At 39.7% G+C, this 27,160-nt stretch overlaps 1 protein-coding gene and 1 pseudogene across 17 annotated transcripts in view; one reads left to right on the forward strand and one right to left on the reverse strand.

Moving 5' to 3' along the window:
- Positions 1–27,160, forward strand: part of LOC310895043 (solute carrier family 12 member 7-like) — a 78,896-nt gene that overhangs the window by 23,125 nt on the left and 28,611 nt on the right. For all 16 annotated transcript variants that reach the window (XM_083825821.1, XM_083825822.1, XM_083825818.1 and 13 more), the window contains 7 exons: positions 11,760–11,890; positions 12,909–13,150; positions 17,480–17,691; positions 21,001–21,168; positions 23,106–23,204; positions 23,843–23,900; positions 25,677–25,851. In XM_083825821.1, coding sequence (XP_083681947.1) covers positions 11,760–11,890; positions 12,909–13,150; positions 17,480–17,691; positions 21,001–21,168; positions 23,106–23,204; positions 23,843–23,900; positions 25,677–25,851 — 1,085 coding nt within the window. The remainder of the gene's footprint in view (positions 1–11,759; positions 11,891–12,908; positions 13,151–17,479; positions 17,692–21,000; positions 21,169–23,105; positions 23,205–23,842; positions 23,901–25,676; positions 25,852–27,160) is intronic.
- LOC310894066 (inositol polyphosphate multikinase-like) lies at positions 6–11,197 on the reverse strand (annotated as a pseudogene). The gene is made up of 3 exons: positions 11,125–11,197; positions 10,564–10,787; positions 6–10,106 (listed from the first exon to the last, which is right to left on the reverse strand). The product of its transcript is annotated as an inositol polyphosphate multikinase-like (transcript).

Genomic DNA, 27,160 nt, shown 5'->3' on the forward strand with positions numbered 1-27,160 from the left:
TAATCAACAGTTTTATCTTAAATAATGAATGGTCAGATGATGAGTGGTCAAAGCTGGAATGAGAAGTAATGTTTGGAGTTTTATGTCAAGTGTCTATTTTCTTGTAATGATTTATATGACTTAAGGCGAGATGGAATTTTTGTCATCAATTATTAGATTGTTTGAATAAAAGACAAGATATAATTTGAGCTAAAGGAGATTTGTATAAAGGTAAAGCAGATCTCTTTAAAAATAAGGCTTCTCTCTTTTTTTTTGGCCTGAAGTTGCACAGATTACTTGATTACTTTTCTAAATGATTAATTTTCTGTATATTGGAACTAGTTATATTGTTTTCTGCAAGCATAGCAGCCTAACAGCCAGTCTGCTGGCAGAAATCTTTCTAGGCATTCTGGGTTACGATCGTCACCTTTAACCTTTTCAGGATCAATTTAATAGACAAACTTGTTCCTCTTCAATTATGAAAAGACATTTAGACACAAAGTTAGCTAGCTTTTATAGCTCTTCTAATCCTTCTCAGTTATCGACATGTCTGAATACTGGTATTTCCAATTAACATTATGAACTCTAAACAGTATACGTAACAATTATGTTTTAAGCTTTATATACATATTTTAAATAAATTAATCCTCACTTGCAGAGGTTCTCTGGTTTAGTAAGGGGTTCCAGAACTGATGAATAAATTGTTGGGTAAAATTAAACACTACAATTTGTGCAGAATCTAGAATAATTGTATTTCTCAGATGCACTATAGTATGTAAAATATAAATACAGTAAGTTTTTTTTAAAGGACTTATGTTTTATGATGTAGTTATCCTAATTACCTTCCAGGTAAGTAAAATCTTCTGCCCTTTCCCATGTATTTTTAAACTTTATTGAAAAGATTGTTTCATTTCTGAGTGTTCGTAGTTCTTACACTAGCCTTGTCTTCATTTCTGTTTTTTTCTCTTCATTTTCAGTGATTTTGTTGGTTTGTAAATCAAAAAGCAAAATTTTTATTAGCAATGCATCTATCTCAACATCTGTATCAGTGCATACATAACTGAAAATTAATGTATTGTTCACTTCTGGGGGGAGGAGGAGAAAGGTTTGTTTTTGGTGAACATCGTTAATATTCAGCTTCCTCTTTCCTTCCCTTTGGAAGAGCTCTAACTCTGGAAAAAAGTATCTTGCTTCATTCAAGGATAGTCTGAAGTATATTGTAGGCTTGATTAGATAGTTGCCACACTATCCCTTCTGGTTTTATTGAGCATTAATTGGTAAATTAACTTATGAACTTCCAATGTTATTCTCCAGTGGTTGTACCAGACTTCCAGTAATCTTGCTTCATTGGTAAATGTTTTAGAATACAAAATCTTAGGTGGTAAGGAACCTTGCTTTAAAAACATTATGGATGGAAATGTTTAAAAACTGTAAACAAAGAATCTGCTTTTTTGAATGAATTAATTCTCCATCTTATGTTTTGTTTTAAAATGTTATCTGCCATGAAGAAGTACTGCTATTCCCACTGGGCATTTTCATTTCTCTATTTGTTTTTTTTTTTGGGATACCAGTCTTGCTTCCCTAAATGTATGCATTTTTAGCAAAACTTCTCATTGGATTCTGATGTAAAGAAGTAATTTCTCCTCATAAGGAGAAATTTGATTAAAATACAGGGTTGTTTGTAACTTTTTTCCTAAGCTTGTCTGAGTGTTCACCAAAAACTTGATGCTAGGATGACATCTACTATATCAGAGGAGAGACCTTTTACAAACGTTTTCTAAGGTTAATAGATTTAGGCCTCCACTTCTAGCATCTTGCTGGTTATTAACAAGCCTAAGATAATAGTTATCTGTATAGGTACACTCCCTCCTTAGGGAAAGAATGGAAACTGGGGCTAACGGAAGGAAGCAGGAATGAGGTATGTCAGCAATGAATTTCAAGAGCTTAGTTGCATAAACCTTTTTTAAAGTGTCCTGTCAACTTTTACCATTTTTTCCTAATTCTTTGAAGCTTGAGGGTTTTTTTTTTTGGCTGGTTGTTTTTTAAGAGATATCTTGCAGGTAAAGAATTGTTTAATATTGCAAATCAATATGCTGCTTTGCAAATGTTTTTTCCTTATTACTGTCAGTGGGCAGGGACATCTCCCACAAAACCAGGTTGCTCAAAGCCCTGTCCAATGTGGCCTTAAACAATTCCAGGGATGGGGCATCCACAATTTCTCTGGATAACCTGTGCCACTGCCTCACCACCTTCATAGTGAAGAATTCCTAGTATCTAATCTAAAACTACCCTCTTTTAGTTTAAAACCATTACTCCTTGTCCTATCGCTACGATCCCTGATAAAGAGTCTTTCCCTGTCTTCTTGTAGGCCCCTTTTAAGTACTGGAAGGCTGCTGTAAGTTCTCCCCAGACCTGTCAGACTGGAGAACAGTCTAAACAACCCCAACTCCCTCAGCCTGATTTCATAGCAGAAGGGCTCCAGAGGTCCATGTCCTTCCTATGTTGGGCCCCCAGAGCTGAACTCAGTACTCTAGGTGGGGTCTCACAGGAATCACAGAATTGTAGAGCAGAGTAGAGAGGACAAATCACCTCCCTCAACCTGCTGGTCATGTTAGTCTTCATGCAGCCTAGCCATATGGTTGGCTTTCTGGGCTGTAAGTACACAAAGCCAGCTCAACCAACACCACAAATCCTTCTCCTCAGAGCTGCTCTCAATACTTTCTCCACCAAGCCTGTATTTGTGCATGGGATTGCCCTGACTCAGGTGCAGGTCCTTGCACTTGGTCTTGGTGAACTTCACAACGTTCATGGGGGCCACCTGTCAAACCTAGTTTCATCTGGATGGCATCTCTTTCTTCCAGTATGGCAACCACACCACACAGCTTGGTGTCATCTGCAAACTTGCTGAGGGTACGCACAATCCCACTGTCCATGTCACTGACAAAGATGTTAAATGGTACTGGTGCCAGTACTGATCCATGAGGAACACGATCATAAAATAGAATCGTAGAATGGCTTGGGTCAGAAGGGACCTTTTAAAGATCATCTACTTCCAACCCTCCTGACATGGGCAGGCAGACCTCCCACTAGACCAGGTTGCTCAAAGCCCCATCTAACCTGGCACTGAACACTTCCAGGGATGGGGCATCCACAACTTCTCTGGGCAACCTGTTCCAGTGCCTCACCATCCTCTTAGTGAAGAATTTCTCCTTAATATCTAAACCTCTCATCTTTTAGTTTAAAACCATTCCTCCCTGTTCTATCATTATCTGCCTGAGTAAAAAGTTCATGTAACCTTTTTTATAAGCTCCATTTACCTATTGAAAGGCTGCAATGAGGTCTCCCTGGAGTCTTCTCTTCTCCAGGCTGAACATCCCCACCTCACTCAACCTTTGTCTGTAGGGGAGGTACTCCAACCTTCTGATCAACTTTGTAGCCCTCCTCTGGACCCACTGTAACAGACATATGACTTTTTTGGGCTGGGGGCCCTAGACCTGGTTGCAGTACTCCAAGTGGGGCCTCACAACGGCAGAGTAGAGGGGGACAATCCCCCCCCCCAGTCTGCTGGCCACTCCTCTTTAGATGCAGCCCAGGATGCAGTTGGTCGCCTGGGCTGCGAGTGCATACTGCTGGCTCATGCCAAGCATTTTGTCCACCAGAACCCCAAAGTATGTCTCTGTAGGGCTGCTCTCAATGAGTTCTTCACCCAGTCTGTACTCCTGTCTGGGATTGCCCCAATGCAGGTGCAGCACCTTGCACTTGGACTTGTTGAACCTCATTAGTTTCACATGTGCCCACTTCTCAAGCTTGTCAGGTCCATTTGAATGGCATCCCTTCCTCCTGTTGTATCAACTATGGCTCAGCTTGGTGTCATCTGCAAACTTGCTGAGGGTGCACTTGATCCCACTGTCTGTGTCATTGATAAGGATATTAACCAGTACCAGTCCCAAGACAGACCCCAGAGGGACAGCATTTCATTGCCGGCCTCCACCTGGAAATAGAGCCATTGACCACTACTCTCTGGGTGTGGCCATCGAGTCAATTCCTTACCCACTGAATGGTCTACCCTTCAAATCCATCTTTCTCCAATTTGGAGATCAGGATGTCATGTGTTGAAGGCCTTACATAAGTCCAGGTAGATGACGTGGGTTGGTCTTCCCTTGTCAGCTGATACAGTCACTCCTTCACAGAAGGCACCAGATTGGTCAGGTACAATTTGCCCTTGGTGAAGCCATGCTGGCTGTCTCAGATCACCACCTTGTCTTGGATGTGCCTTGACGCTGTTTCCAGCAGGATCTGCTTCATGATCTTGCTAGGCACAGAGGTGGGGCTCACTGGTCTGTAATTCCACAGGTCCTCCTTCTGAACCTTTATAAAAATGGGAGTGATGATTCTTTTTTTTCCAGTCACCGGGGACTTTGCCTGACTGCCAGGACTTTTCAAATATGTTGGAGAGTGGCCTGACAACTATATCAGCCAATTCCCTCAGGATCCTGGGAGGCATGTCATTGGACCCCATGGACTTAAATCTGTTCAGTTTTATCAGGTGGTCTTGAACCTGCGCTTTGCTTATGGTGGGAGGGACTTTGCTCACATAGCCATTGTCTAGAGATTCAGGATTCAAGAGATGTGGGAAGCCTGACTGGCAGTTAAGACTGAGGTACTCAACAGCTTCTTTGTCTCAGCCTTCTCCATGTTTGTTGTTACTAGTTCTCCCTTCTCATTTGTCAAGAGGTGGTACATTCTTCATGGCCTTTCTTTTCTGACTAATGTACCTATGGAATCCCTTCTTGTTTTAATTTGTATCCCTTGCCAAGCCCTGTTGTGCTTGGGGTTTCCTGATCCCATCTCTGCACATCTGGACAGCATCGCTGTACTCTTCTTAAGCCACATGTACCTGCTTCCACTGCCTGTGCAATTCCTTTTTGCACCTCAGTTTGACTAGCAGGTAAACTTTTTTTTAATTAAAACTTCAGCTTTTATTTCAAACACTTGCACAAATACTGTTTTTCTCTGACATAGGAAACAGATGCTAAATTGAGAACTTGCAAAGATGTATACACAGATGATGTATACACAGAGGAGTTCTACAGGTGGCTGGCAAAAGTTGCAAAATCGCCAGCACTTGTTCTCGTGGGGGATTTCAAATTCACAGACATATGCTGGAAATACAATACAGCTCAGAGGAAGCAGTTTAGGAGATTTCTGGAGAGTGTGGAAAATAGTTTCCTGACGCAGCTGGTTAGAGAGCCTACCAGGGGAGGTGCCCCGCTGGGCCTTCTGTTCACAAACAGGGAAGGACTGGTGGGAGATGTGGTGGTCGGGAGCCGTTTTGGGCAGAGTGACCATGAAATGGTAGAGTTCTCTATTCTTGGCAAAGTCAGGAGGGGGGTTCAGTTAAGCTGCTGTCTTGGACTTCCAGAGGGCAGACTTTGAGCTGTTCAGGACACTGGTTGGGAGAGTCCCTTGGGAGGCAGTTCTGAAGGGTGGAGGAGACCAGGAAGGCTGGGCACTCCTCAGGAAAGAAATCTTAATGGCTCAGGAGTGGTCTGTCCCTATGTGCCCAAAGACAAGCTGGTGCGGAAGAACACTGGCCTGGCTGTACGGAGGGTTGTGGCTAGAGCTTAGGGAAAAAAAAAAGAGTTTATGCCCTTTGGAAAAGAGGGCGGGCCACTCAGGAGGACTATAAGGATGTTGTAAAGCTGTGCAGGGACAAAATTAGAAAGGCCAAAGCTCATCTGGAGCTCAGTCTGGCTACTGCTGTTAAAGATAACAGAAAATGTTTTTATGAATACATTAACACAAAAAGGAGGACTGAGGAGAATCTCCATCCTTTACTGGATGCAGGGAGAAACTTAGTGACGAGAGATGAGGAAAAGGGTGAGGTGCTTAATGCCTTCTTTGCCTCAGTCTTTAGCTGCAAGACCAGTTGTTGTCGGGATACCTAGTACCCTGAGCTGGTGGAAGGGGATGGGGAGCAGAACGTGGCCCTCACAATCCATGAGGAAATGGTTGGCGACCTGCTACAGCACTTAGATGTACGCAAGTCAATGGGGCCGGATGGGATCCACCCGAGGGTACTGAGAGAACGGGCGGAAGAACTGGCCAAGCTGCTTTCCATCATTTATCGGCAGTCCTGGCTATCAGGGGAGGTCCCAGTTGACTGGCGGCTAGCAAACGTAACACCCATCTACAAGAAGGGTCAGAGGGTAGACCCAGGGAACTATGGGCCTGTTAGTTTGACGTCAGTGCCAGGGAAGCTCATGGAGCAGACTATCTTGAGTGTCATCATGTGGCACTTGCAGGACAACCAGGTGATCAGCCCTAGTCAGCATGGGTTTATGAAAGGCAGGTCCTCCTTGACGAACCTGATCTCCTATGACAAAGTGACATGCTTAGTGGATGAGGGAAAGGCTGTGGATGTGGTCTACCTTGACTGGCTGCTCGTGTTTTGGGCTGGCATACGCTTTGTTGGGTTAAAAACCGCCTGGATAGCTGGCCCCAAAGAGTCGTGGTGAAAGGAGTTAAATCCAGTTGGAGGCCGGTCACTAGTGGAGTCCCCCAGGGCTCAGTACTAGGGCCAGTTCTCTTTAATATCTTCATTGATGACCTGGGTGAGGGGATCAAGTACACCCTCAGTAAGTTTGCAGACAACACCAAGTTAGGTGCGTGTGTCGATCTGCTCGAGGGTAGGAAGGCTTTGCAGGAGGATCTGGATAGGCTGGACTGATGGGCTGAGGCCAACTGTATGAAGTTCAACAAGGCCAAGTGCCGGGTCCTGCACCTGGGGCGCAACAACCCCAAGCAGAGCTACAGGCTGGGAGATGAGTGGTTGGAAAGCTGCCTGGCAGAGAAGGACCTGGGAGTACTGGTTGATAGTCAGATAAATATGAGCCAGCAGTGTGCCCAGGTGGCCAAGAAGGCCAACAGCATCCTGGCTGGGATCAGAAACAGTGTGGCCAGCAGGACTAGGGAAGTGATTTTTCCCCTGTACTCGGCTCTGGTGAGGCCGCACCTCGAGTACTGTGTTCAGTTTTGGGCCCCTCACTGCAAGAAGGACATCGAGGTGCTCGAGAGAGTCCAGAGAAGGGCAATGAAGCTGGTGAGGGGTCTGGAGAACAAGTCTTACGAGGAGCAGCTGAGGGAGCTGGGGTTGTTCAGCCTGGAGAAGAGGAGGCTCAGGGGCAAACTTATTGCTCTCTATAGGTACCTTAAAGGAGGCTGTAGAGAGGTGGGGATTGGTCTATTCTCCCACGTGCCTGGTGACAGGACGAGGGGGAATGGGCTAGAGTTGTGCCAGGGGAGGTTTAGGTTGGATGTTAGGAAGAACTTCTTTACTGAAAGGGTTGTTAGGCATTGGAATGGGCTGCCCAGGGAAGTGGTTGAGTCACCACCTGGAGGTCTTTAAAAAGACGTTTAGATGTAGAGCTTAGTGATATGGTTTAGTGGAGGACTTATTAGCGTTAGGTCAGAGGTTGGACTAGGTGATCTTAGTGGTCTTTTCCAACATAAATGATTCTGTGATTCTGAGTGCGTATTGCTGAACATCATACAGAGAAAGCAGGAAGGCCACAATGTCACATTAAGTCCATACTTAGAAGATGTATATTTCTAATGACCAAATCCATTCTAAAAAGTTTTACTTATAGGGCTTGCTTAAAGCATTAAAAGCTTACTTTATATATCTCACTCTAGTCAGCTATACACAAGTCACAACATATATGCACATTAGGAAAGCCACATACACAACATACAGAGGAGACACACCATCATCCCAATCTCAAGTATTCCATATGAAAATCTTAATTTTTCCTGTGATAATTTTCAAATCATACGCTTTTGCCTGTGTGTTAATTAAAAAAAAAAAAAAGCTTTAGCCCAGGTTCACAGACCATGACTTCATCAAAACCTTTGGAGGTTTGTCTGGTTGCTGCTGGACTGAACTGGATCTTTGCAGCAAGGGGTCCTTCATCTGTGTTGCTCTTTGCTTCCAGTTGGTGCTCCATGGCAGAGGAAATCTGAAATGCTTCTTGCAGAAATTCAAGTGGCAAGCAGCTTGAGGAAATCCCTACATGCTTACTCAAAATTCGTCATCTCCCCATTCAATTAACTTGCTTTTAAAAGCACTGTTTTTTGGAGAATGGCCTTCAGAACAAAGGAGTGAAACATTTCCCTTAGTCACAGCATCATAAGCTCCATTAACATTTTGACTTAATCTCCTATACTGAATTAGTTCCTAGAATGTCTAAATTTTTTACTGTTTCTCAGAAGCAAATAGTTTCTGTAGCAGTTGTACAGTTTAAACCTGTTACCACATTTTAGTCTAGCATTTTTGTAGCATCTCAATACAAATTACATTGCAGCTGGTCTGCAATGAACATCTGGCTATGGATAACCACCAAGAGGGGAAGCACCCACACCAGCGTTAGAAGAACAATATCACCCCATTATATGGAAAAGCACTTCTCGGTACGCTGGTTCCCAGGTTAGATGTCTGAATCTAAATGGGATTTCTCTCAAAATAAGGTTAACTCCGGTTATTCAAATACAGTAAATGCAAGAGGGCAGTGTACTGAGGACATCAGTCCTGTACTTCACAGTTTTCAGTCTATTTTCTAAAAACCTGTTAATGGAGATATGGCCCAGTATCAAGGCTAAGTGAGCAAATGTTATCTAAGCTAAAGTTGTTATGGGTAGTAGCACAATCCCTGCTTATTGTACAACAGTACTCCTTGGATTTAAGCCAACCATATACACTTCATCCTACTAATTTACCTGTCCTGTTTATCTCAAGGGTCTTCACCCTTTTGTACTACCCAATTAACAACCAGTTATTTTCGTGAGTGAGACTGTAGAAAGTTAAACCCTTCTACCAAAAGTACAAAGACAAATAAAATATAGTAGAACAATACAAACCCAGATATGCAGCATTACAAGTGCAGAAATTCATCATGTTGTTGCTCTTAGTTATCTTTGGCCCCCAGTAAAAACCGTAACAAAGAATTTAGTTATCCAAAATATTTTGAAGTACAGTAATCAAATTTTACAGGTCATAAACGTAGCCCTCATCTGTTTTGTTGCTACGAAACACACGAACAAAATCTATCATTTGGACTTCTACATTTGTGCTTTCCTTGATCTCCACTGGCAGGTGACAAAACTTTTTCCAGTTGGGGTATAACATTTCTGTTCAGGTGCTCCTGTGTTCGTGCAACGGCTGCTTTTCCATAAATTGTCCTGCTCCAAATTTTCTACTTTTATTGAGATCTGACTGTGTTGCCTCTTAGAGTATGCCTTTTTGTGAAGTGCATAAAATTTGGAAAAGCCCTTCCTTAGAGACCTCAAATTTTCAATTCTATGTAGAATTAATTATTTATGAATATTATTATATTAAAGTATGTCTCCACCTGATAACAGTCCTTTGGGCACTCCCCTCTTCTCTGCCAAGGTGTCATCGCTGAAGTGCATGGTTGTTGCCTGACATGAAACTTTGTAAACAAACGGTAATGAGCTTGCATAAAAGTTGTTTCTGGCCCTCAAATCACCTCAAAATTTTTTCCATCTTCTGAATGCTGGCAGTGATCACATCTTTCTCAAGCAATACCCATTGTAGAAAAACTTTGAAATGCCATCCTTTACTGTTTCCTTTGTCAAGCTCATTTCATAGTGCTGATTTTGAGTCTCATAGCTGTCAGAAGATGTGGTAAACCCTCATGTCAAGTACTGAAAAGCCAAGCTCTTCCATCAGTGAGTACTTGCAGACCTGCTGCTGTATCTTCTCAGCTGAAGCATATCAGTCATAATTTTTCTGCCCTATTTTTACATCCATTATGCAAGGCTTGTAAAACTTACAGGTCATAACTTCTGCTTTTAGATATGTATCATTTGGTGCAGTAGGTGGTGACCAGACATCGAATTATTTGGAAGATATTTTTGCAGCTCCAGAAGAAAGCTGTCGTAACAGTCTCCATTATAAGCCTTGTAGAAATCCTTCTCCCTGGGACCTCAAGGTGATCGCTGCAGCAGCTCAGGACAGTCCTATCCAGATGCTGCAGAATACTACCTTTATCCTTGGTGTACAGGTGCCTGGCCACCTGGTGCAACAGTAGCACACAGCTATTAAAGCACTGCCACCACCATCATCCCTGGTCCCAACCTGGATGTAGAGCTATTGACTGCAACTCTTTTGAGTGCAACCATCCAGCCAATTCCTTAACCGTTGAGTGGTCCGTCAAATCCATGTCTCTCCAGTTTGGAGACAAGAATATCATGCCAGACAGTGTCAAATGTTTTGCATGAGTCCAGCTAGATGATACCAGTTGCTCTTCCCTTATCCACCAGTGCTGTAACCCTGTCATAGAAGGCCACCAAATTTGTAAGGCATGATCTGCCCTTAGTGAAGCCATGTTGGCTGTCATCAGTCACCTCCTTGTTTTCCATGTGCCTTAGCATAGTTTCCAGGAAGATCTGCCCCCATGGTCTTGGCAGGCACAGAAGTGAGACTGACTGTCCTGTCAGGTCTTCCTTTCATCTGTTTTTTAAAATGGTGGTTGTTTCCTGTCTTCCAGTCACGCGGAACTTCACCAGAGTGCCACAGCTTCTCGAATATGATGGTAGTGGCTTAGCAACTTCATCCACCAGTTCCCTCAGGACCCTTGGATGCATCGCATTAAGTCCTATGGACTTGTGCACCTTCAGGTTCCTTAGGTGGTCTTGAACCTGATCTTCTGCTACTGTGGATGGTTCTTCATTCTCCCAGTGCCTGCCTTTGCCTCCTGGGACTTGGGCTATAAGGCTAGAGCTTCTTGCTGGTGAAGACAGAGGCAAAAAGTTGTTGAGTGCCTCAGCCTTCTCCGTATTCAGGGTAACCAGTTCTCCAGTTCTTCCTTCTGGAGATGGCCCACAATTTCCCTAGTCCTCCTTTTATCACTGATAAGCTTTAAATATACTTTATACTGATATATTTTAGAAACTCTCCAACAGTTGGACCCTGCCAGTCCCCAGTAGACCAGGTGTCTCCAAGGGTCACATGGCCAACAATTTGGCTTTTTAGACCATAACACCAGTCCTGCAACCGCGGTAATTTTTTTACCTTTTGACAGGTAGGGTTGAAGAGAAAGCCACCTTTGTTCCAGAGACTCTTACAGATGCTCCAAGGGTTCTGTAGTCCTTCGTGAAACACTCTGGATGCTCTTGACAGTGTCACTGATGCCCACATTGAATGACAGCAGTGGATAGTAGTCTGCAGGCTGTGCAAGGGTTGGTAATCTCTTGACAATGTCACTAATGTGACCCCCCTGGTAGGCAACAAACCTCTTGAGAGTGGGTCAGGTCATTAAATGGGTGCCTTTGTACCTCTCAGAAGAGTCCCCTGCAGACATCATCTGTTGCCTTTTCTTGGTTGTGCTGGTGGTTATACAGCCCTGACTGTCATGATCAACCACTGCACTGTGGACTGAGCCAGCACCAGAGCTATCATCTTGACGACTGACTATCAATAGGGATCAGTGAAGAGAATAGTAAAGCGCAGCAAGAATTCTATTGCTGCTATTTGATATATGTTGAATTATTTGTGTAATAAAGGAAAAAAGTGTGAACATCTGTATTTGCCAGTTTCAGCTTTTTTTTTAAAAAAAATACAGGTTTGGTATGAACACTTCAGTGGAGGTTCATGCAGTTTTCCCAAATATGTATCTAGGTTGATTGAGTTACTCATTTTTTTTGTTCTCTATTGCCATTACTAATCTGAAAGGTTGGAACCTTTTTGGTTAAATTCACAGCTGGAGGTTCTTACTACATGATTTCGAGATCCTTAGGACCAGAGTTTGGTGGAGCAGTGGGACTTTGTTTCTACTTGGGTACAACCTTCGCAGGAGCAATGTACATTCTTGGTACCATTGAAATTTTGTTGGTAAGTACTATTAAGTCTCGTGGCTGTATTCAGGCTACTGTGGGAGATTACTGTATTTAGACATTACTCAGTAATCATAAGTTATAATAAGGCCTAAACTGTATTCTAGTTTGTTTTTGAATGCTTTGATGCTATGTTTCTTGTATGTCAATATTCGTACTATACTTATGATTATTTGAAGAAGTTCAACAAACTTTGATCAGCGATACATAAACACGTTAAAGACTGATGTCCGTTTTTTCCCACTTAAATTGGGAACAAAACAGTTCAGTAACTGACCTTTACTAATTTGTACCAGATACAATATTTGTTGTCACCTTTTCTTAATGCATTCTAAATAAAAATGGTCCCACAAATTGTGTCTGTGCTGCACATACATAGCTGCAAAAAAAGCTATGCTAATTTTGGTAAGACTTAGCAAAAAAAATCCAAAGTAAAGGTATTAGAAGAGAAAGAAAAGCAATCAGACTAGGCTACAGTATAGGTTCTGTATGGAATCTGTACCCGTCGTATTGAAAAATGTTTGTTATGCCGCTCCTCCTCCTCCATTCCTTTTTGTGTTTTCTTGTCTGGCAGAGACACAAATTTATGAGAGGCAGAAGTTCTTAGCAGAAAAGCTGGATCAAAAGCAGTACCTCTTTCTCAGCGTATACACTCGGTTTTATCCTCTTATCCCCACCCCCATTCCTTTTTCCCTTACATAGGTCACTGATTATTCAACTTTACAGTTAGCTGATAATGTCACTTTGAGTACATGCAGGTCTTCAAAGTAATCTATATAATAGATAGGGTTAAAAAGGAGGAGGGGCATATAGTTAAAAACTCATTGTATGTTAAAATTGAGTCTGCTACAATGTCTCTGTACTAGTAAAAATCTTGAAAATAATTTTTTGCAATTTCATTATACCAGATCAAGTGAGATAATTGTTTCTGCTCTTTGATAAACACTTTTGTCATCTGATAGAACTTGTTTGTGAAGTAATAAAATATGTATGATAATTTGTCATATTTCCTGCAGACTTACATTTCTCCAAGTGCTGCTATATTTAAAGCAGAAGACGGTGGTGAAGAAACAGAGGCTATGCTGAATAACATGAGAGTTTATGGAACATGTATTATCATTCTGATGGCTGTAGTAGTTTTTGTGGGAGTCAAGTATGTTAACAAACTTGCACTGGTCTTCCTTGCCTGTGTGATTTTATCCATCATTGCCATATATGCTGGAGTTATTAAGACTGCTTTTGACCCACCTGACTTTCCGTAAGTGATGTTATTAAGTAGTATAGGTTATTATTTTAAAAAAATGTATGTCAATTGACCTCAGTGGTAGGTTTCTTATGTTTATGTTCATAAGTTTATTATTATTATTCATATGTTTATTAGGCACTTATGTGTTTGCTTGTCTGAACTACGTATTTGAATCTTTGTTCACCAGACATGATACTCTGGAAAAAGTTCTTTGGTACTTAATGTTACTGGCCATTATTCCATTCACACTTAAACATGAAGATGGTCTTGCTGACAGTAAATATAGCTGTTTTATCTAATGAATGAAAAACTTAAATCTACAGGATAAAATAAAACCTTCAAAGAAATGTAACTATGAACCATAGGTAATATACTTTTAAACTTCGTCATGATAATGAAATTTTCAAAGCTTCCATTTCACCCTACTCAAAATAGAAGGTTTGCAGCGTTAATTTCATTTGCTTTATATGAAGACTTTTCTACCTTTTTGTTACTAAAATCTAGCTTTGTTGTCACATGTGGCATATTGCTCCTCAACATCCTTACTTTGTACATCGCCAGCTTGCTAAGAATTTTTTCTGGTGTCCAGTTATCAGTATGCAAGTTACATTTTTGTGCATTTGTTCCTGCATGGAGGGTAAACAATGGTACCATTAACAAATTAGTGGAAGAGCCTGGGAACTACTGTAGTGAATTGCCATCTATTATGCAGAACTGATCTTGTGCTGTATGATTGTTCTGGATTCTGTAGTACTCTGAAGTGTTGATGGTTGCTTCATAAACTGAACGTTAAAGCAGTATTTTTGTACTGTAAAATGATACTTACTTTTCTATTGAAAAATAAAGGTATGTTCAAAATTGGCACTTTTCTGAAGTAAACATGAATTTCTAAAAAACTGGAACTTCCAGTGGGAAAATATTTAAATCTTTTGTTCGTCTATATAGGTAAAAGAGGGATCATGTAGATATGTAGCACTGAAAAGACCTGGGAACAGGTCTTTGTAAGAGGTAAAACCTGTTCCTGGTTTTCTGGGAACTGGGAACTGCTACTGTGATATATTACTGTTTAAAAAAAAAAATTTTCTTCCTATAAATGCAATTGTTCACATTTTGGTGAGTCTGCCTTAAAATAAGAAACTCAAGCATGGTTTCATATTATGTTAAAGCTGATCTCATGGTGAGCAGGTCACCAAACTCACCATCATGCAGCAAGTTAGCATTGGTTTGGAAAAAAAAAATAATTCTTTCTAGCTTCTCTTGTTAACATTTGGACAGCTTACCAGATTCCTCTTTCACTTAGCTATCCATCACCTCACTTCGTCTCTGTTAGGTTTAGCCATGGTGCAGATGCTGAAATAGTGTATGTCATTAATTTACATCGTGATCTTCCAGCTAAATCAAACTGGAAGAAGTTTCCATAAGTTAAATAGTTCATCAAATACCATAGCAAGCAAAAAGAGTAAAATGGCAAAATCATCCTTTTTAGCAGCAGGCTCTCTATGAAATCTGCTTGACTTCCAAGTGATGCCATACCTTGAAGCTGTACTAGTGTCCTGTAAGCTTCTCTTGTTCTTATACCCTTCACAAGGCATCTACTCTTGACTGCTATCAGAAACAGGATGTTACACTAAGTAAATATTCTGTCACTTAGTATGCTTTTTGCTTGTTCTAATGGCAAATATTATGTTTTTACTGTTTGTTACTAGCTTCCTGAGCTCCTTCAAAAGTATGAATGTGTACTACATGTGTACTTTTGCTTATCTGACTAACATGAATGCTTCACTTGATGCTCCTCTTTCCGTCTTTACAGATGTTATAGAATCATGGAATGGTTTGGGTTGGAAGGGATCCTAAAGATCATCTAGTTCCAAGCTCTCTGCCACAAGCAGGGACACCTTCCACTAGACCAGGTTGCTCAAAGCCCCATCCAGCCTGGCCTTCAACACTTCCAGGGATGGGGCATCCACAACTTTTCTGGATCACCTGTTCTACTTGCTGAGTAACTAACTTATTCCTAATATCTAATCTAAATCTACGCTGTTTTAGTTTAAAACCATTATTTCTTTTCCTATTAATACAATTGCTGATACAATTTCCTGCTTTCTTCTAGGCCCCTTGTAGGTACTGGAAGACCTTCCCAGAGCCTTCTGATAACCCCAACTCCATCAGCCTGTCCTCATAGAAGAGGTGTTCCAGCCCTTTGATGATCTTTGTTGCCCTCCTCTGAACTTGCTCCAATACATCCATGTCCTTCTTATACTGGGGGCCCCAGAGCTGAATACAGTACTCTAGGTAGGGTCTCACAAGAGCAGAGAAAAGGAGAATCACTTCCTTCCATCTGCTGACCATGCTTATTTTGATGCAGCCCAGGCTTTTTGATGCAGGTGGGATTTCTGACCTGCAAGTACACATTGCCTTCTCATCAACCAACACCCCCCCCAGGTCCTTCTCCTCAGAGCTGTTTTCAATCCATTCTCCACCCAGCTTGTATTTGTGCTGGGGATTACCCTGACCCAGGTGCAGGCCCTTGCACTCAGCCTTGATGAACTTCTGATGTTCACATGGGCCCACCTGTCAAACTTGTCTAGGTCCCTCTGGATGGCATTCCTTCCCTCCAGCACGGTGACCACATCACACAACTTGGTGATCTGCTGATGGTGCACTCAATCCTACTGTCCACGTCAGGGACAAAGTTGTTAAAGAGAGCCAGTCCCAATACTGACCCCTGAGAAACACCACTGGTTACTGTCTCCACTTGGACACTGAGCTATTGACTGACTTTTTGAGTGCAACCATCCAGCCAATTCCTTAACCGTTGAGTGGTCTGTCTGTCAAATCCATGTCTCTCCAGTTTGGAGACAAGAATATCATGCCAGACAGTGTCAAATGTTCTGCATGAGTCCAGCTAGGTGATACCAGTTGCTCTTCCCTTATCCACCAGTGCTGTAACCCTGTCATAGAAGGCCACCAAATTTGTAAGGCATGATCTGCCCTTAGTGAAGCCATGTTGGCTGTCATCAGTCACCTCCTTGTTTTCCATGTGCCTTAGCATAGTTTCCAGGAAGATCTGCCCCCATGGTCTTGGCAGGCACAGAAGTGAGACTGACTGTCCTGTCAGGTCTTCCTTTCATCCGTTTTTTAAAATGGTGGTTGTTTCCTGTCTTCCAGTCACGCGGAACTTCACCAGAGTGCCACAGCTTCTCGAATATGATGGTAGTGGCTTAGCAACTTCATCCACCAGTTCCCTCAGGACCCTTGGATGCATCGCATTAAGTCCTATGGACTTGTGCACCTTCAGGTTCCTTAGGTGGTCTTGAACCTGATCTTCTGCTACTGTGGATGGTTCTTCATTCTCCCAGTGCCTGCCTTTGCCTCCTGGGACTTGGGCTATAAGGCTAGAGCTTCTTGCTGGTGAAGACAGAGGCAAAAAGTTGTTGAGTGCCTCAGCCTTCTCCGTATTCAGGGTAACCAGTTCTCCAGTTCTTCCTTCTGGAGATGGCCCACAATTTCCCTAGTCCTCCTTTTATCACTGGTATACCTATAGAAGCCTTTCTTGTTGCCCTTAATGTCCCTGGCCAAATTTAATTCTAATAAGACTTCAGCTTTCCTAACCTGATCCCTGGCTGTTCTGACAATTTCTCTGTATTTTTATGTATCACTTTATTAAACAAGCCTGGAGGAGATATTTCCAGAACATTTTTTGTGTTGCTTAACAAAGACTTATCAACAGATTGTTCCCAGATGTTTGATGTTCTTTGTTAGCTATTTGCTTTTTGCAAACCATTCTGAGTTTTCTAAGTGCTTTAACTGATTTCTGTGTAGAACATACACGATACTTGTATTTGAACTAGGAGTTCAGTGTTCTTAGATCTTGCTGATTGATAGTCCTGTCTTATTTCCTACCTTTTAACATAAAATATTTGTTTGCTGGAAAATGCATGGCAGTTGCTTAATTTTTCTTATAGTTTTCCTTTGTCAGGCTTGTCATTGTATTAAATATTCCAATTACTACATTTCATTTCTTTCTTACAGAGATCATGATTTGTTCACTCCTGTTATTTGGTGGCCAAGCTACTTAAATTGATTGTATCCTCCAAAGAAAAAATCAGGAAGTGAAATAGCTGCCTTAAAGTTGAAATGTTTGTTTGGTGTTTTAAAGATTATTGATGACGGTTTTATGTGGAGAGACTATATACTGTTTTAGTAGATGTTGTATAGCCCATTACACGGGTATTGTAAATAATGTATTTCTGAGGAAATTTAATGGACAAATATATTTTAATGCACAACACTATGCTGAAGGATCATGGTGGTTTTTTTTTGTTTGTTTGTTTTTGGTAGCATCTGTCTTCTTGGAAACCGTACGTTGTCAAAACGCAGCTTTGATATCTGTGCCAAATTTACTGAAAGCAATAATGAAACAAAGACTACAACCTTGTGGCGCCTCTTCTGCAGTAGCTCTTTACATAATGCTACGTGTGATGACTACTTTAGTCTCAATAATGTAACAGAAATTCAAGGGATTCCGGGAATAATGAGTGGAGTTCTAATTGGTAAGTCAGAAAGCACTGAATTTTTAGGCAGTACTGATTTGGCCTGTAGCTTTTCAGTAATATAGTGGTCTAGCCTGTCACTAGTCTTTTGCGCTAATCTTTTTCCGTGAAAGACTGCTTCCTGGAGCGTTGCTTCCTTTAATGTTTCCATTTGTTTTTGGAAGCTTAGTATCAAATGCTTTGATTTGGGATCACTGGGGTTTTATAGGCACTCGTTCAAAAACTGTTGTTCTATCCAAAAAAGTGGTGAAGTGTTTATTACAGCTTTAGAAAAAATGAAATTTTTAGCTCTTTTTTTACACCAGATATAGTTATTTCAAATTCTCCTGAGGAAGAACTTTTTCCAATTTACAAGTGCTACATAGAGGAATGAAGTCTGTTGTTTGTCCGACACTGTATGGCAAGTCAGTTCTGGGTTTTGAAAAAAACAGTCTTTTTAAGCTTTTAATATAACACTTGGACATGAGACATTTGTATATAAATGTATTTGTATATAAAATCATTCAACTTCTTCAGAATCAAAAATGTAAATCTTTTTTTGACTGTTACAAGAACTGTGACTTGAGATTTATTATTCTATGCATTTTATAATTTACCACATACTTCTTAAAATATTCAGGAAAAAAATGTATTTCTTTTGATGCTGCTTTACATTCCCCCTGCATGCTCAGGATACAATCCTGTGTTCTAACTTCTGCTACAATTTGAACTTCAAACTGCTGTTTCTATTTTGTAGCAGTCTTTCTTTCTTTCCTTCTTTCTTTCCTTCCTTCTTTCCTTCCACCCTTCTTTTCTTCCTTCTTTATTTCCTTCCTTCTATCCATCTTCTGTCCAGATGTACTCTGTTTACTTTTTTTTTTGAACCAGCACTGCCATATAAAAGTGTATTTCATTTATCCAGTATCATATAATGCCAAGTTTTCTAACAACCGTTCAGAGTCTGCTGAAAGCTCAATGTTAGAGAAACACTTACCAGTGTTCATTGCTAACCTGTTGAAGAAACTCATCTATTTCTGTTCAGTCATTGAGTGTGGTATGGTTTTTCTGTAGTTCTTCGCAGTTGGCTTTTGCTTCCACCACCTTGAATAACTGAGTGTTACTGGTAAGCTTTCTCATCTCGCAACTAACTCCTTTTTCTAGTCCAGTACATTGCAAAGCACTGGTTACATCCTGGTATGATTTCTTGGGGAAATTCACTGGTGACTTTCCTGCATTGTAAAACTGAATCTATTTTTAATTTTACCTGTTTTCTATCTTTGAACCATTTTTATTATTCATGTGATGACTTTTCCCCTTATCCCATGACTGTCTTAATGTTCTTCACCCAAGGAATCTATCAAAAACACGTGGGAAATCTGAGTGGGCTAAATTAAATAGATCACCTTCACTTATATTTCCATCAAGAATACTCTTGACATACAATTTTCTTTCTAAAAAGCTGTTACTTCCCCAGTTCCTAAAACTCAAGGAAAAAAAAAAAGCAGTGTGAATGAATAATTACCCAAATTCAAAGACAATAATACCCATGTGTCTATGGCTGTAGCTGGGAATACTCAGATATCATAGATGGATGTCTCAGGAAGTGTGTGCTGAGTCCTCCCACAATTTACAGGACATCTGTATACAGTAAGTTTACATCTTTTAGAAAGTAACCCTTTTTCTTCACCCAGAATTTCAAGTCCACTTGGTTTATCACTTTGGGGACCGTGAGTATAGGAACTTAATGTAACAAAGCTCAGTGAGACATCTCACGAAAGGAGAAAGTGATTTACACATTAAAAATCTCTAAGCTATTTTTTCCTGTTTGTGCTCGCATGTGCACATCCACAAATACAAATATGTTTGTTGGAGTGGTCAGGATAGTGTCATGTCTGTGTCACACTGAACAAAGGAAGCTTGCTGTTGAGTCCTGTAAGTGTTTAGTGATTTTGAATGGCAGTGACAAAGTGATTTCTAGACTTCCTTTATACACTTCAGAGGGAGTGGATATTATTTTGGAGATCTTACGTCATTTTATGTCACTGTTCAAGTACTTGCTGAAATTCCTGAATTTTACAGTTCTCTTGTTTTCCTTAACTTCTGCTTTTGTGGCTTCAGTCTTCATCTTTACATCAATTTGTTCTTCATTTGAATGAAAGAACACATAGCTGCACTGTAGCAATTCATATTTACCTTTCTTTTTAACTTTTATTCTACTCTTGCATTGTTCTCTCATGCATGCTTCTGTTTATGGTTATTTCATACTAGTTCTAATATTTGCCAAATCTGCGTACAGCCACTCTGTCTTTGGCCATTTAGGAGATTACCTCTGACTCTGAATCTTCGTATTGTGCTCAAGGTAACATGTTGCTATTGTGGAGGCTTAGAATGCTATGCTCAGCTCCCGAAAGTTGCACTGGATGACTGAAAATTGACCATCAGATCTGTTGTCCTGGCAGTCTATAGGAAGTATTTATTTCCGTGATGGAAAATCCTTTGTATAGAATCTGTCTTTTATAGGGAGAGTATCTGTTTTGTCTCCTAGCATGTGATAGGAGACCTTATCTTATTTTAAAGTAAGTCAAGTTTAGATGTCCTTATCATCGTTTTAAGGGGCATAACTAGAATTTTTCCAAATGTAAGCTCTCAAAAGCTATGGTTCTTGTTTATTTTTTATTTTTTAAGAAGCGGGAGTTGTTTTGTTTTTGTTTAAAAAAAAACACAACAAAAACAAAGTAATTTGATTGTCTGTTCTCTTCTGGAGTCTGGTTAGTGACCATGTGGAATACCTTAATCATGAGCAGCCAAGTCTTGAACTATTGTCCAGATTATACTGTACAGCAGGTCTCAACTCAGGTTGCTGCCAAGAAGCATTTTTTTTACCTGTTCCTCAAAAATTAAGAACAAGAAATGTAGATGTATGCTAAGATTGCCTGAATCTGCAAATATTTCTTTTTTCACTGCTATACTTTTCTTTTTTTTGACTACTATAGTTGATCATACACCCATATGTTTGTGCAATGTAAGTGGATGTTCTAGAAGTGTATTAGAATTTAATTCTATAACTGAATCTTTCTTTAATGGAAGAGAAAATCTTCTATGACACATCCCATACACCACTGCATCTCTACTGGCATACAGTGGAAATGTCTACAAATTACAACTGATATTGATGTTATTGATTCTTCGTTCTTCATTTCATAAGGAAGTTTTGGGAAGCATCATGACTTTTGTGTAAGAAAAGTCATTTAATTTATAATGGTATTTCATTCTCAGTATTTAATATTATGAAACAGAGTTGACAATTGCTATTGTTTTTTCCCCTTGTAGATAATCTGTGGAGTGCCTATTCAGAAAAAGGATCAATAGTTGAGAAAAAAGATCAGCCATCAGTTTCTGGATCAGAAGACATGAAAATTGGTGGACGCCCTTATGTTTTTACAGACATCATGACCTACTTCACAATGCTTGTAGGGATTTATTTCCCATCTGTAACAGGTAGATATACCTACTTTCCTTGAACGAAGATGTGTTTTCATAGCTGAAAAAATATTTTTGTGTGAATGTTTATTGCTGACACGATATTCCTAGTCTCTGTCCAAGTTTTAAGTAGCAGATTTTCTGGTGCTAGAAAGACATAGCTGGCTACTGGTTATTTTAGGAGTTTATAGAACTTGATGGATCAGTTCAAGTGCTGTTTATGTACCTGAAAATAAAACAGAAATATACTTTTTTATTTCTATACCTGGAAATAAAAAGAAAGCTCCATGTGTTACTAAATGTTTATTCAGAATAAGCTGCAGCTGAGTTGAAAATTTCTTACCTTCATAATGTGTTAATCTTCAAATGCATGAGAGAGAACAGTTGGGTATTAAGGTGTTTCAGGTATTCAAGCCATGAACTGTGTGTGCTTTGTTTAAACTTCCATTTTTTTTTTCAACCGTGACTAGTAGAGATTTTTTTGTTTACCAAGATTAAAAGTTAGGTTAGTTTTATATCATTTCCCTCAGGTCTTGTTTGACTGAAATAACTAAATCATTTTTTATTGAAAAATCCTAGCTCAAGCAACTTAATATCAAGTAACAAAACAGAATTCTGATGCAAAGGTGCAACATTATTTGCTAGAAGAATACCAAATGGAGATGTCCCTTCATATGCTTGTCCCCTCACTGTTCTCATTTCTATACTTCAGGTTCTTTCCTGTTTCCCATCTCTCTTCTCCACCCTTGTCTGTTTACCAAAGTCTTACTGTATCCCAGCCTGTGGTTACAATTTCATTGTGTAGAGTTTGGCAGTGCTTTTGCACTGGATTCTTGACCTTAGCTTCTCCTTTTTGCCTCTAACAGTGATCAGGGCAATTCTAGGAAAGATGGCAGAAATAGTGCATGATTTTTCTCCATTATTTTACAGTGTGTTGGAAAGTGATTTTTGTTCTGTATTTAGGTTCAAACACAAATGTATGACTGTGATCCCCTGACCATTCCTCTGTACTTCATGCCTGCTCCTTTCCTTTTGTTTCTGTAGTTATTATTAATTGATTTGCTTACATATGTTATTGTGTGTGGTGTGTTTAGTAGAAAGTTAGTACATTTGGTCACACTGGTTAAAATTTCTAAACCCTTATTAGTTTAAAACATCCATCTCCTACATTTTGCTACTCTTGCATATTTCCCTTTTCTAAAAATGATTGACTTTTTTCTGAGCCTTCTGGAATTTCATGATGGGTGGTAACACAAACTTCTGAATCAAATGAAGGTCTCCTAATTTCCAACCTAAACCTCCCACAGTGCAACTTGAGGCCGTTCCCTCTAGTCCTATCGCTAGTTACCTGTGAGAAGAGGCTGACCCCCAGCTCCCTACAGCTTCCTTTCAGGTAGCTGTAGAGAGCCCTAAGGTCTCCCCTGAGCCTGCTCTTCTCCAGACTAAACAACCCCAGTTCCCTCAGCCGCTCCCCATAGGACTTGTGCTCCAGACCCTTCACCAGCTTCGAAGCCCTTCTCTGGACACGTTCCAGGGCCTCAATGCCCTTCTTGTACTGAAGGGCCCAAAACTGAACACAGTACTTGGGGTGCGGCCTCACCAGAGCAGAGTACAGGGGTACGATCACCTTCCTGTTCCTGCTGGCTACACTGTTCCTGATACAAGCCAGCATGCTGTTGTCCTTGTGTTGTCCACCTGGGCACACGGCCGGCTCATGTTCAGGCGAGCATTGACCAACACCCCCAGATCCTTTTCCTCTGCACAGCTTTCCAGCCACTCTGCCCGTAGTGCTGCATGGGGTAGTTGTGGCCAAAGTGCAGGACCCGGCACTTAGCCATGTTGAACCTCATCCCATTGGCCTCTGCCCATCAACCCCTCCTGTCCAGGTCAGAGAGGTATTGCTTATTTAAATGAAATTAATATTCCGTGTTTTTGTGACTTTTTTTTTTCTCCAGGTATTATGGCAGGTTCAAACAGATCTGGCGATCTTAAGGATGCTCAGAAATCTATTCCTACTGGAACAATTTTAGCTATTTCAACTACTTCTTTTATTTGTATCCTTTGTTCTGTGGCTTTTTTTTTTCTAGTGGACATTCTGTAGGTATAGTACATTATAGAATTTCAATAAAAAGTCGTTTGAGTTGTCTGAATATAAAATTAATGAAATCTAAACTGAAATTTTAAATATCTGTCTATTCACACACATATATAGTGTGTGTATGTAGATGTATACATATATGTATGTGTATGTATGTAAAATTTCCTGTGTCCTACTAATATTTTAAGCTCCAAGTTACAATTTATGGTTTCAGTTAAGTGACAGACATTTTAGCGTATTTCAGTTGGCAGATTGCTTTGTCATTATACTCAGCATAACTACTGAAAGTCTTAAAGCAAACTAACAGCAAAAGAAATTGTTAGTTGTTCAATAACTAGAAGACACAAATATATTTGTATGAGAAAATATCCAGTTGCATGATGCATGAACTGCTTGCTTAAAATATTTTCCAGATCAATTGTTGGTCAAATGCAGTTGTAGGGAACATAAACTAAAAAGTTGTTGTATGGGAGAATAATGAAAAAAAAAAAGAAGTTTATCATAGACATTTTAATTTCATCCCTGGGTAGGAAATAGTTTTCTCTCTACAGTGATTTCATTTACAGTGTAATCCTCCTTCAGTCTCAATAACAGATCTCTCTTGCATAGTGCTGTTTGGTGCTTGTATAGAAGGTGTGATATTAAGAGATAAGTAAGTTGCATTCAACTTGTACTTTTATCAGGAGCATGTATGAAAATGGGTTATGTTAATCATACTTATTTTCATAAATGGCTATTCTGGGAAACATCCATGTGGAATATTTTTCTTTCACTTAGGTAAAACTGTAGGGAAAGACTATCTCTTGAGCTGAGATGGCTGCAAAAACTGGAAATGTTAATGGACTGTATCACTGCAAAAAGTAGAAGAAGAATCTGAGATAAATGTTTAAGTGGAACTGTTCATAATAAAATGGTCTTGAGAGAAAAAGCATAGTTAGTATTTTTATTGAGGTGGAATAAGGGGAATGATATTACTTAGGGAGAGGTAATACATTTGTGAAGAATGCAGGCAGAAGAATTTTTGACAGTTGCATGACAAGCAGAGTTCATCAGAAAGACTGCAATGCACCATCAGACCTATAATTTCTACTGGCTGCATGATGCTTATGCAGATTAGTTGTCATCTGTGTTATTTTCTGAGGCTCACTTTTTGAAGCATGAACGGCATAAAATTAATAGAGATAAGCATTAACTGAACCTCCAGATCTTTATAAATTTCTCTGTTGAGAGACTGAGTTGAAGAAGATACTGTGGGGAATGTGCTAGCAGACTTCAGTTTTCTTTCCCTGCCTGTTTCTGAGTCTCTTTTTATACTGACCAATGCACAAATTTGCTTTGGTTGATGAAACAGGGACATTGGGATATCGTTTGGAAGCTGAAAGAGATAATGCTTAGACAATTTATTTCTTTTAGTCTAGAAGGAAAAGTGTAAGTTAAAATCTGGATTCCAATCAGAACTAATACAATGAGAATAAATCAGCATAATAGTAAAATGTAGGGGGATTTGTCTGTTTCAAAGACTGTTTTTTGTTTTGTTTTCATCATGGATTGCCATAATATCTGCCATGGGGAAAAAAAAAAGCTTGTACATTTCTAGTGTTTGTCTTCAATCTTTTCAAGTTGTACCTACTCTTTGTTTTAATGGAAGCCAAACTTCAGTGCAAGCGTTAAGAAGCAGCTATATGTCATCAGAGAAGCATAGTGTGTTTTTTTTTCTCCTATGTATTTAAGTAGTGTTTTTTCCTGTCTTCCCATGTAGTGAAGATAGTATGTAGCTGTGCATCCAAGCTTAAGCATACGCAAGAACTTGAACACTGGCTTGTTATATTAATCTGATTTACCTTGGCGTTGTCAATAGCCAGTCCAAAAAGAGATGAAGCATGTCATTTTTCTTAGCCTGTAGCCTTTTCTTTTCTCTGATATTTTTAAGAAAATGAAAACGTAAAGAAATTATATACTACCATGGGGGGCGGGGAAGTACTTTTTCATGCTTTACCTAAGATGTCCATAAATGAGCATAAAGTCAATTATGTTTGGATTGGATACTCAGTGCTATGTTATGAAAGCACTTCTTTCTTTTATTTCCACACCCTCCCCACCTTGTTTGTCATAGTTGTTCTTTTAAATTGCATTAGTTAGCATGACAATGCAAACAGTTTCTCTGTATTTCGTTGTCCATATGTCAGTGTCTGCTTAAAAGGCTATACCTAAAATCAATCAATTATGTTTTCTTTAATACAGCATAATGAATTGGTTGTTTGGGAAATCCCATAGCGCATGATGTGATGTGGTGTTTGTTGCTGAAAAGCGATGTTGTCCAAAAAAGTTCGAGATATGAGTTTAGAAGCTACGAAAGAAATTCTTCTGGAGTATGATGGTTTATGTGTGTATTTGTTCACTGTTTTGTTTTGTTCTTCACTTCCCTAAGGTTTGGAGAAGCAGTTAATGGAAATCTAGTGGTTGGTACACTGGCCTGGCCTTCTCCATGGGTTATTGTGATTGGTTCATTCTTTTCAACATGTGGTGCTGGTCTACAGAGTCTCACTGGTGCACCCCGTCTGTTGCAGGCCATTGCAAGAGATGGCATTGTACCATTTATCCAAGTGAGATAATATTTTTTCTTTATATTTCAAATGTGGTTTATCTTTTGTTAACAAAATATGAGGCATTATTTCTGTTATTCCTCCAGAACTGTGAGGAAATGTTTTGGAGCTCAGTAGTAGTCTTGTGCAGTAATACATTTGTTTTTTCAGGCCAAAGTTTGAACATGTCTGTTTCTGTGCAATTTAATTATTTTTGTCCTTACATATAAATGTTAGAGTCAAAATTAAAAATATTCTGTGAATGGAAATGAACAAGCTAAGAAACAACTAAACTTTTTTTGAGTCCAGATTGTGCTGACAATTTGTAATTTGAAATAAGTTAATTAAATTTTATGATGGAGATGCATGATACTTAACTTCTAATGTCATAGAGATACAGTTCTCATTTTTATTCAATTTTGTAGGCTGAAGTCAAGAAAGATGTAAGAATCTAATTCCATTCTATGACTCCATATGTCATGCATTTTTTTAAATACAAATTAAAAAAAAACATGTTTGAAGAGAGATTTTAGACTTGGAAGGTACTTACAGTTTTGGAGTCATACAGCCTTTCCGTGGACAATAAGAGAAATGAGAGGAGATGAATACAGGAGCAAGAGTATGACGTGTTTAAGAAAGAAGCAAAAAAACTTCTTTTAAAACATGAGCAGAAAAAATGACATTTTATAATATAAAGGAATGTAGACTGATCAATGAGAGGAAGCTAAGGGAAGAGGAGAAGACAGGAGAAGGAATGAAGTGAAGCACCTAGACATTTGGAAAGGAAGCAGTTACGGAAAATGGGAGTGAGGCTTTAGGTGCTTATAATTGTAGACGGGAGTGTGGAGGAGACTGAATGTAGCTCTAGCTTTAGGTGAGGCATTTCCCCATCTATCATCCAGTATAGCTGGATGGCTCTCACAACAAAGGAAATTACCACATGCTAGATGATTTTTTGTAGGGCTTTGTACAGAATCCTGGGCTTTCCTAAGTCCTTTTAGGAATAACCAATAATAAGGATCAATATTTATGTTTGTAAATACAGACTTGATGTCTATTTTGTATATTACAAAAAATAATGCTTTCAACCATTAGCTTTTTATAGACTAAGCATAACTCTCTGATGCATTCAGATTTCAAGTTAAGTTTATTTCAACAGCAGCTGCAGTAGCACTTTAATGTAATGTAGTCATTGTTTATTTTAGTAAAGATTGCAACGTTGAAAAACATACATTTTTGTTTTGTTTTATGGTATAGATTTTCTTGTTTTCCTTTGTAACTAATTACTGGTTTAGGTTCAAGTTAGTTAGGTCACAATCTGCAATATGCT

This window comes from Anser anser (genome assembly GCF_964211835.1).
Source record: "Anser anser genome assembly, chromosome: 2".
Classification (NCBI taxonomy): Eukaryota; Metazoa; Chordata; class Aves; order Anseriformes; family Anatidae; genus Anser; species Anser anser.